Raw genomic sequence first — 10,668 nt, 5'->3', positions numbered from 1 at the left:
ATTTGGGCACCAGAGGGAATAATAGAATCCCTATAATGTGGTTGTTGCCACACCCATGTTATCTCTTCAGGTTTAGGCCAACATTGAAAGGGAAGTTAACACTTTGATGTATGTACATACTTTCTCTTGACTGCCCCCCCATTAAAATGTTACAGGCCTATCCAAGGAAGAGTGATTTTATTCATAACTCTGATTCCCAAATCCCTCAATGTATTTTATAGTAATAAAATACATATGACATGAAATTGACCATTTTCCCACTTTAAAGTGTCTAGTTCAGCAGCATTTTGGACATGTAACCATCATTGCTATCTAGTTCTTTTACTACCTCTTATTTTATCTACTACATAGTCTGGAAAATGACATTTGTGCTTCAAAAACATACTTTGGAATGATGGAATATGGTAAAAAAAATACTTGTATTACTATTACATAAACATATCCCAAATCAGACACTCCTAAAAATAACATCTAAGCATTAATCTGAAAGTTACTTGTCTTCTTGGTATAATATTTTCTAAGCTAATTCCAATATGCACAAGATAAGAGTTTCAATATGGACTTATTATTAGTAGAGATCATGTACATTAGACCTACATTTTTGTTCTTAGGATAGCTGAAAAGCAGTATTTCTAACCATGATATATAAAATAGTGGCATGTTTAGCATTTTAAATGAAGTGAAATGTGATAAATACAAGCTTTTTTTTCAGCTTATTTTCACTATACTATTGAACTGAGAAATACCTTTTGGTGCTATTGTGTCTATTTGTTTGTTACATGGTCTATAAATTGACCAGACTTACATGTGAAAAAGTATGTGAGAGTGTGTGCTGCCAACCTGAACCCTTCTCCTATAGGGATGCTATCTAGCCCCAGACTTGGGGCTCATCAAATCATTCATCCTATTAGCTTTGCCTAGTCCAAGTTGCAGCGTACAGGTAACCATGTTCTTTCCTTTTATAGACTAGCCAACCTACATTCCTTTTATTCCAGGAAAATTATGAGCCAGATCCAACCATTCTGGTTCACCTGGAAAGACAGGCTGCTCAGCCCTGAATCAGGTCTGCAGCAGTCTGTAAAGGCATTTCCTTAGTGGATTTCCATTATGAAGTGCATTTGTGATATTTATTGCAAGTATGATGATAGGAACTCCAAAGTCTCCCCCCAACCTACCCCCCAGGGACCCCTGCTCAAAGAGCCAACACCTTCTTTTAACATTAGCTTTCGGCCCCAGCAAATTTCAAGAGCAACTGAGAATGAAAGATAAGGAAGAGAAAACGACAGGCTAATGTGAACCAGCAATTGCTGCTTATCTCATTCACAGATTTTTCTTATACTAAAAATATTCTTAATATGTTGCTTTATCAGTGTATTTCATCATACATACTTTTTCCTGACAGTAGTTTTGATAGCAGGTTTGTTGTCTGAAAGGTCAAGAGAGATTTATTTTATTAGTTAGGGTTAATAACTTATAAAACTTTTCCCCAACTTCTGATATTATGTTCTTGATTCACCTTAGTCATATTTATTTTGTAGTAAGCTGAGAAGAGCATGTGGTTGGGGACAAAGAGGATAGGCCAGCCCTTCTGCCTGTTCAGCTAGATCAGAGCTTCCTGTTAACTTCCTGTTAACACTACTCATCTGCTTAAAATTCTTAGTCTTCCTCATAGTAAGAAAAGATCTACAGATGGTGATTTGATAATGATGGATGAAAATTATGGTTTTCTGATCATATTCAATGTCAAATTAGATGTAGCTCTTTTATAGGTATCATATTCTATGCTCTAATCAGAATAGTTATCACCTACCATACAGAAACAAACATATATTTTACTAAATTGTAACAAACAAGAAAATGCAATTATATATATTATAGATGTAAAACATTAAAAGACACTCCAAGGCCTAAGATTGAACTGACTTATTTTCATACTTTTTGCCAATATGAACCCTCTGCCTCTCTTCTTCCTGACTTTCAGGGAAAAATGATATTCCATCTTCATTGCTACTTGGCTTTCACTTTATGATACTGAATTTACTTCCCCCCTAAGACCTAAAATTCAATTTTGGGAAATAAAATCAGAAGGAGAGATTACAACCTAACTCTTGATAGGAAAAATATTACAGGTTTTAGATTAATAATATGGTTAGGTCACAATAGTCCATCCTCAGATGAGTACTTTTTTTGCAATATAGACCTGGAACCTGAATGCTGATGTTGGTGACATATCTTTGTCTTCATTTGTTTTTCTCAGACCCAGTTTCTAAGGCCAGCTCTGGCACAAATCATACCCTTTAGATCTGCTGCAATCTCATGATATCAGATTCATGTGTGTGTAGGGGGCAGGGGGATAATGGAGATCGAACTCAGCAGCATTCTACCTCCAAGACACACTCCTAGCCCTTTTTTTCGTTTTGAAACAGAATCTCACTAGGTTGCCAAGAGTCTCACTATACTGTTGAAGCTGTCTTCAAACCTGCAATACTCTTATCTCAATCTCCCAAGACTGGGATTATAGGCACACACCACCATGCCCAGGTATGCTAATATTTTTAGTAATGCAGCATCTAGAACATTTGCTAAGACTCAAGCAATTCTCTTGCTTTGTGATCTCGTGTGGAGGAAGAAGAGGAAGAGGTAAAATTTAACATTTTATAATCTACAAATAAACATTATTCTATCACCTTTATTTTTTTAAATTGCCCCAATATTTGGACTAGTCAGCTTCCTCTTAATGGCATCTTTGAATCCATAAGTACTTAATAAGTTAGACAAACTGATGTCCATCAGTTCTTAAAGGGGTTCTTTTTTTTTTTTTTTTTTTTTTTTGGTCTCTTTGAACTGGAAATCGAACTCAGAGTGGTACACCTGCAGAGCAGGCGCTTTGCCACTGAGCTACATCCCAGCCACGATGTCCATCAGTTCTTAGCTCCAACTTCTCTCCAGGAAGGTTGGTCGGAATGTCAACACCATATATCCCTATTCACTACACTTCGCTGTGTGTCAGGATTTGGGATATGTAAGGCCTTTCCTGTACCTCAATTGGTTTATTGAGTGTTTATTTTTTATGTTTTGGTGGTATTGGGGTTCCTGGAAGCCCTTCTACCTCCGGGTTACACTCCCAGACCTATTTTTATACTTTTTTATTTGGAAACAGGGTCTCTTAAACCAGCACGGCTGGCTTCGAACCTGCGCAATCCTCCTGTCTCCACCTCCCAAGCGCGGGGATTACAAGCGTGCACCACCACGCCCGGCTTTTACTGAGTGTTTAAAAGGTGATGGTGATGGTGGTGGTGGTGGTGGTGGAGTTGTGTGTGTGTGTGTGTGTGTGTGTGTTCCATTGGGTGTTATTTAATGTGCATAAAATATTATTTAAGGCTGAGGATAAGAGGACATTAGCAAAAATAGGTGGCCACAAAGTTCAAGAGTGGAAAGACTCTAGGTTAAAAATAAAAATCTACTCCCCTAGCCTTTAGTTTTCATTATTAGAGGTCAACTATTTTAGATCACAGTGCAACTATCCTCAGGGCATAAATATAGATGTGTGTTTGACCAGGGAGAGGATAAAAAGATCTATCCAGACCCTGGAAAGCTACCTGAAGAGGAAAGGTGGTAGTAGCATTCTAACTGAAGAAAGAATAACAGCTCTGGATGTTGAGGAAACACAGAAACAAAGTGAGAATAGAGAAAGAAAGAAGCGAAAGAGTAGCCAGGACTGATGGTGCACATCTGTAATCCCAGTAGCTGGGAGACTGACACAGAAGGATCACAGGTTCCAGGACAAGCCTCAGCAACCTAGAGAGTCCCTGTTTCAAAAAACAAAAATAAAAGGGGCTGGAGGTATAACTTGGAGGTAGAATGTTCCTGGGTTCAGTCCCCAGTATAACAAACAAACAAACAGAAGAGTGACTAACTTTGCCTATTTTACAGTTTTAGTTTAGCCCTAACAGATTATAAAAGATGAGACATTCACTGCATTATGGGTAAAGTTACAAGAATAAAGAGAGAATGAGAGAAATTTGCCCTCAGGCAGCATTCCTGTATAATTGCTAAAATGACATATTAATGTGTTAAGTTTTATTAGATACTTACCTCTTTGATGAATCAAGAGGAGGGACTCTTCCTAGAGCTGTGGGTAGATTTTTCAGAGAGAAAATAAACATTATAAAAATTACAATGTATTGGTATCCTTCATGAGCTACTTGTAAAATGAAAATCAACATATCTTAGTAGGTTTTTATTCCCTAATAGCATTGCTCTGTTTCCACTCTCCAGGGACTCCTGAGAAGGCATACAATGCATCTTAACATGTAGGATTTTGTCTATCTGGCCAGCCTAATCTCCAGTCACTGTTCTATACATATATTTTACGCCCTAGAGACAAATAACAATATAAAATTCCCTAAATATATCATGTTTTTCATACCTTAGGGCCTTTGCCTTCACTATTTTCTTGGCCTGAAACTCTAGTATTTCCATTTTAAATTTCTAATTTTTTAGGATTCATTAAGCTCTTTTTTTGCCTCCTTCAGAGAGCTTTCCATGAACTCTGCCTTGGCATACTCTGCTAATGTTCCTGAAGCCTATATGTCCTTCAACAATAAGACTATGGTACTTATGGTGCTGTATTTTAAGTACTAGTTTAGTACTGGTGATTGAATTCAGAGGCATTCTACTTGTGAGCTATACCTCCAACACTTTTTATTTTTTATTTTGAAGTAGGGTCACTAGGTTGCTGAGGCTGGTCTTGAGCCTGTGATCCTTCTGTCTCAGCCTCCCAGCTACATGAATTACAAGCATGTTACACCACCCTTGGCTAGATAGCTGATGAAATTTAAAAAAAAATAAAAAGCCTCTATGATTTCCAGAAATATGGAGGATACATATTCTGGAGTCTAAATGTGTAAAGTTTATTAGATATGCAGTGGGAATTTTATGTAAATGCAAATAGTGGAGAACTTCAATATACCTTTCTGATTGCTGGACATATCTAGTAGACAGCAAGGAAAGACAATACAGTACACAGAAAAAATCAGTAAAGACATCCAAATATTAATTTATAGTCTTACACCTTTCAAAAAGAGAATATACATTTCTGGTACATCTATGGAACATGTTCAAATATCAGTACATATCTGGCCACAAGAAAACCTTAACAACTTCAAGATGGTTGAGATTTATGGGCTAATTAATTCCCTCTGATTTAAGAGTTACTTAAATTTAAGAGTTACTTAAATCAGAGGGAATTAATAGGACAAAGTATCATCTACCTAAAAAAAAAAAAAAAGAAAAACAATGGAAAACAGCAAAAGTTGTTCCTCTAGGTTTTGGTATAAAATATCCTTTCCATTACTTCTCTCTGGAGTACAAGACCAATATATCTCTACCTGCCTACTTGACTGTTAAACTAAGATAACCTACTTGGATGCCTGCAGGCACCTCAAACACAATGTATTGAAAACTCATCTAGTACTATTTCTTCACAACGTGCTTTTCCTTTTATATTGCCTGTCTACTGAATGGCATCACTATCTTCACTATCCACTTGGTTGTCTAGTCTAGAAATATCAGAGTTGTCTTCAATTCTTTCAGCTCCCTTATTCAACTAGTAACCCAATCTCTACAGTTTACCCTCCTAGCTAGAGTCAACTCTGAACTAGGTCTTCAGCCTTAGTGCCATGACCTTTATTCAGGATGCATTTCCTGCCTTAGCCACTGTAATAGCGTCTTAAATTATAATAAGAAGCAACACAGCATTATGGTTAAGATTGCCTGAATGAAACAGACCTATGTTAAAACTCTAGCTTTACCATATACTATGTGACTTTGGGCAAGCTAATTTACTACTCTGAGATTTAATTGCATGTCGAATGGTAGATGAAAATATTTAATACCTCATTAAATTATAGGGAGAGTTAAATGAGAGAATACAAAGGGTTTAGCATAGTACTTGGTACATAGGAAGTGTTCAGTAAATGCTATTTTAATTTTTATTGTTTAATGACTTCACTAGTTTGTATGTTCAATAATTAGCACAGTGCTCAGAATGTAGAAGCTCAAAAAATGTTAACTGAGTGAATGAATTAATAGGTTGAAATATCTAATAACTATTGCCACTGTTTACCTGATTCATGGCTGACATTTAGTTTCTTGACCTTTCTTCCACTTGAATCAGCATGTGTCACCTATATATGCCATAAGAAAAATATAAACAATAAAACAAAAGTCCACTCCAAAGAATCTTACATCTTTCAAAAAGAGATTTGTGCATTGGCTATTTTCACATTATAATACAGAAATTTAAGAAAATGTCTTAACTTATTTTAAAAAAGGTATTTATAATAAATATCTATCCTTAATTATGTTTTTTCTACATATATGATTACATGAAAAATTCATAGATCAAAAGAATTGTTATTCTAAGATCAACTGAGAAATGCACTGAGAACCATGGAAGGTAATCAGCTGATTTACTAAAAAGAGTATGGGTGGATTTTATTCATTTTTATTTTTATCTTATTTATGGTATTGAGGATTGATCCCAGGGGTATTCTATTTTTGAGCTATTCTCCCAGTCCTTTTTATTTATTTGTTTTTAAAACAGGTGTCCCTAGGTTTCTGAGAGTCTTGCTAAATCACTGAGATTGGCCTCAAACCTGCAATCCTATCTCAGCTTCCCAAGGACTGGGATTACAGGCAATGTGACACTACATCTGGCTCATATGTGGGTCTTATTATTTATTTATTTATTTATTTATTTATTTATTTATTTATTTATTTATTTATTTGTGGTACTGGGGATGGAACCTTTCTACCTTTGGGCTACACTCCCAGACCTATTTTATATTTTTTATTTGGAAACAGAGTCTCTTAAGCTAGCGAGGTTGGCATTGAACCTGTGCAATCCTCCTATCTCTGCCTCCCAAGGGCGGGGATTACAAACGTGCGCCACCATGCCTGGCCATATGTGGATTTTAAATGAAACCATCAAAAATGTTTTTATAGAGCTGGAAGGCAGAGAGCAGATTCTCCGCATACACAGAATGTGATTTTGACTTGACTAAGAACTCTACTTGCTTGGAGAAACTCTACTTGCTGAGGAGAAAAACTGAACATTATAGACTTTATTTTTTTTCAGGTCTCAGAGTTGAACATGAGAAACCAGAAGTATACTTCCTGATACTGATGGGATGGGAGAAATAAGTTGGAAAACAGTATCAGATTTATTGTAATAAAAGTATTCATGTTATCTCTCAAATGAAATATTTGTGACCATTTGAGGTATTCATATTGCCCAATATATTTCAAAGTCTCTTAAAAAACTTATAGTCTAAATTTCTTTATTGGATTATTCTATATTTGTTTATTGGATTTTTTTTGTGGTCCTAGGAATGGAACCCAGGGGCTTTCTACCCTCGGGCTACACTCCCAGGCCTATTTTATATTTTATTTGGAGACAGGGTCTCACTAACTTGCTGAGAGCCTTACTAAGTAGCGGAGGCTGGCTTCAAACCTGTGAGATCCTCCTGTCTCAGCCTACCAAGTGCTGGGATTACAAGCATGTGCTACCATACCCAGCTATTGGATTTTTTTGTAAGTATGTAGTATTTAAGTTTGCCATCCATGTTACAATGAGGGGCACTTTTTGGCTCTCTACTGAGTCTAGTAAAAGTGAGTTAATTTCTGAAGTTCAACTCTAAAATTATATCAAAGTAGTTAAGGTTTTTCTTGTGTGCTTCACCCCCAGCCCTTTTGTTTTTTTGTTGAAACAATCTTGCTAGGTTGCTGTGAGTCTTAATAAGCTGCTGAGGCTTTTCTCGAATTTGAGATCCTCCTTTCTCAGCCTCCCAAGTACTGTTATTACAGACATTCGCCATCACACTCAGGTAGTTTCTTTCTTTAGATACTGAGCACATTGTGTGTGTTAATATAGTGGCACAGTACCCTGCACACAGTGGGTGTTTAATAAATGTTTATACATAGAAGTTTACTATGGCTGACATGTGACATTGCACATAAGTGCACCTGCCACTAAGCATTTAACATAGGTTATAACAAACAAATGTCACTTTTAACCTTGGTACACAGGGAACATAGAATTCATTTGGGAAGACCTCGTAAATTTCCTCTTTGATGATATCTCTCTGAAGCTGTGTGTGTGTGTGTGTGAATGTGTGTGTGTTTTACTGGGGATTGAACCCAGGGACTTTTTACTTCTAAGATACACCCCCAGCCCTATGTTTTTGAAACAGGGTCTTGCTATGTTACTGAGAGTCTCACTAAGTTGCTGAGACTGTCTGTGAACCTGCAATCCTCTTGTCTCAGCCTCACAAGTACTGAGATTATAGACATAAACCATCATGCCTGTCTGAAGCCATGTTAATTTTAAAGCAGCAGAAGTAGTTAATTCTGTGCTAATGCAGCAAAAAATGTGTGGTAGATTTGATTAGTATAATAAAAATTTGCCAGCCCACAATGGTAAGCTATGCTGGGACCAGAAGCGCCACTGTGTGCATATATATCTGCTGTTAACTGTCCAACATTAAGGTAGCTGAGCAGTGGTGACAAAGGGGACAGAGAGACAACAAGGTTGTCTCTGCACACCCATTAGCACTGAACAGTGAAGTGATTCACACTTAATTTTATGCTTCCTCTGTAGAGCACAAACATATACCTGTAAATTATTGTATCCTACCAGTTAGGAAGCCTAACTCACCCTAATGGAGGGCTTTAGTGGAAACATTCAAGTTGCTTCTGATGATTACAATTAAAATGTAAAGACAATATAATGTCCAAATTTTGGATCATATACACTTAAAATCTCCAGATCACCACTTTTGTCAGCTTAAAATCATGACTGGCATTCCCTACAGTTTCAATATAACAACCTGAATGTTATTGATATATGAGAGTCAGGAGACTGAAGAAGCCCAGGATTATTACTGGGGTTCAAGTTTTAATTGTTAGAAAAATCTTAGTACAGAATGGATAAGTTCATGGAAGAAGGCTGTTCTAAATTGTTGTTTAATGAATTGAAATTTTTATGCCAATATTGATCATTCCATATTTCATTTCTCCTGTCTGCATCTGGTACAAAAGAAGTATTACTTGCCTCTTGTTTTGAAGTATCCAGTAGAGGTTGTTTTTGGACATTTGTTCTTTTATTAGGGACAAATGGAGCGTGAGACAAAGTGCTTTTTATTCCTGGGGAAAAGAGGGTACCATTAAATATGAGAAAATGATATAGTAGTTCTTGCTGGTCTGCTATTAGGTCTAGAATTATCATAGTAAGGTTATATTAGTGCAAGTTAAGGCAATAGCTTCAAGGATAAGATGACTTGATGATTCTCTCTCTTTCTGTACTGGAGATTGAACCAGGGAAATTCTACTTCCAAGCTATATCTCAGCCCTTTTTATTTTTTATTTTGAAACAGGGTATCACTAAGTTGCTGAGGCTGGCCTCGAACCTGAGGTCCTCTTTTCTCAGCTTCCCAAGTACTGGGATTACAGCAGGTGCCACCATGGGCCCAACTACTTGATGACTTTTTGAATTCTTCTTCCTATAAACTTCCACTGGCTCACCACCACTTCGTGGATAAGCCTGAACTCCTTAATCTCAGGTCCTACTTTACTTTACCAGTTTAATCTCTTACCCCACCTAAACCAGAATGAGCTGTTTTTGCATTTTACTTATATTTCCAAAGCTTTCCTTAATGTAGATTATATTTCAGTGATATGCAGGATGTGTTAAAAGGAAGAAGAGATTGGAGGCAAATTATTTTAATAGTTAAGGACTCAATAACATGAATATAAAGGGAAGGGAGGTTATGAGAGTTAGTAGTAGATTAGAATGTAGCATATAAATTATAAGTAGTAGTAAAGAGTCAGAAATGAGCCGGGTTTTGTGTCCGGATGAAAAAAGGAGGAATGAAGGACAGGGTTTAAGTTGACTGGAAGCTAATACCCTTGATTTTGTGCATATAGGATTTGAAGAGCTTGCTAGCCACTCAAGTGGAGATGTCCTCGTGTTCTTGGTAGGTAGGTAGGTAGGTAGGTGTATGTGTGTGTGTGTGTGTGTGTGTGTGTGTGTGTGTGTGTGTGTGTGTAGAATATTCATGGGAAGCTTTTACAGAAGTTAGCAGAGACTTAGTTGACCTTTGGTATAGCCTTATGGTGATAAAAACAGCATGAAATTTGTCTGGGAAATAAGGATTGCAGTAGAGGGTGGGGATCTTCTTGGGGACAATCTCTGCCCTGGAACTCCCAAAACACACTGTAGTATATCAGGAACTTACTTTGCCTATCAATATGGGCAGCTATGGCAGAGATTAACTTTCTCATGCTCTGCAATCCCAAGCAATCTATTGACCTAGCAATTACTAAAAAGGATAATATTTAAAATTATGAATAATTTTTAATCTACTGTTACCAAAATAAACACAGATATTTACTTTTAATTTTTTTTGTGGGTCTGGGGATGGAACCAGGGACATTTGACCTCTGGGCTACACCTCCTGCCCTATTTTTTATTCTTTATTTTAAAACGGCCTCACTAAGTTGCAGAGGGCCTCACTAAGTAGCTGAGGCTGTCCACAAACTGCGATTCTCTGGTCTGAGCCTCCCGAATGCTGGGATTACAAGCGTGAGCCACCACGCCCAGCTATA

The 10,668-nt window shown here is 37.0% G+C and overlaps 1 protein-coding gene across 1 annotated transcript in view; it reads right to left on the bottom strand.

The window, feature by feature from the left end:
- Window positions 1-10,668, bottom strand: part of LOC308278955 (fibrous sheath-interacting protein 2-like) — a gene marked incomplete at both ends in the record, with an annotated part of 89,062 nt that overhangs the window by 40,139 nt on the left and 38,255 nt on the right. The window contains 2 exons of the mRNA XM_080718941.1: window positions 1,176-1,252; window positions 6,128-6,188. Coding sequence (XP_080575067.1) covers window positions 1,176-1,252; window positions 6,128-6,188 — 138 coding nt within the window. The remainder of the gene's footprint in view (window positions 1-1,175; window positions 1,253-6,127; window positions 6,189-10,668) is intronic.

This window comes from Muscardinus avellanarius (genome assembly GCF_963383645.1).
Source record: "Muscardinus avellanarius genome assembly, chromosome: X".
In the NCBI taxonomy this organism is placed as follows: Eukaryota; Metazoa; Chordata; class Mammalia; order Rodentia; family Gliridae; genus Muscardinus; species Muscardinus avellanarius.
This window is presented reverse-complemented; position numbering and strand designations above follow the sequence as displayed.